At 59.8% G+C, this 711-nt stretch overlaps 1 protein-coding gene across 1 annotated transcript in view; it reads left to right on the top strand.

The window, feature by feature from the left end:
* The window catches only part of LOC104915744 (voltage-dependent P/Q-type calcium channel subunit alpha-1A-like), a gene marked incomplete at both ends in the record, with an annotated part of 4,217 nt that extends 3,526 nt beyond the window's left edge, over positions 1-691 (top strand). Inside the window, one exon of the mRNA XM_010726667.2 lies at positions 344-691. Coding sequence (XP_010724969.2) covers positions 344-691 — 348 coding nt within the window. The remainder of the gene's footprint in view (positions 1-343) is intronic.
* Positions 692-711: the final 20 nt, after the last annotated feature.

Here is a 711-nt window from a genome sequence, read left to right as displayed (position 1 = left end):
GTGTCCCCAAAGCCATTGGGCACCCGAAGTTATTCACTGGATGTCCCCAAAGTCATTGAACGTCTCCCAAATCATTGGGTGCCCCCAAAGTCGTTGGATGTCCCCAAAGTCACTCATTGGGCGTCCCCAAACTCATTGGGCGTCCCCAGACTCATTCATTGAGTGTCCCAAAGTCATCGAATGTCCCAAATCATTGGATGTCCCAAAACAATCGGATGCCCCCAAAGCCATTTTGGACCCCCTTGGACTTTTTGGATCCCTTTGGGCCTTCTGCCCATCCTGGGCTCCCTGGGGCTGCTCAGGGTGGGCTGACACCCCCCATTATGTCCCCTCCCCCCCCCAGAGGGCGTGCATCGACTTCGCCATCAGCGCCAAGCCGCTGACCCGGCACATGCCGCAGAACCGCCAGAGCTTCCAGTACCGCATGTGGCAGTTTGTGGTGTCCCCTCCCTTCGAGTACACCATCATGGCCATGATCGCCCTCAACACCATCGTCCTCATGATGAAGGTCGGTGTCCTCCCCTCCCCTCGGGGACCCTTTGGGGTCTCACCCCATCCCCTCTGCCCGGCCCGGCTCCTCGTCCCCCCAGGATCCCTTTGTGGCCCCTTCCTGTCCCCTTTGTGGCCCCTTTCTGTCCTCTCCCTGTCCCCTTCAGTTTGTGGTGCCTCTGGGACCCCTCCTTGTCCCCATGTCCTGTCCCCATCCCCACC

The sequence above is a fragment of the Meleagris gallopavo genome, unplaced genomic scaffold (assembly GCF_000146605.3).
Source record: "Meleagris gallopavo isolate NT-WF06-2002-E0010 breed Aviagen turkey brand Nicholas breeding stock unplaced genomic scaffold, Turkey_5.1 ChrUn_random_7180001849020, whole genome shotgun sequence".
NCBI lineage: Eukaryota > Metazoa > Chordata > Aves > Galliformes > Phasianidae > Meleagris > Meleagris gallopavo.
Note: the sequence above shows the minus strand (reverse complement) of the source record. Positions and strands in the feature narration are given on the sequence as shown.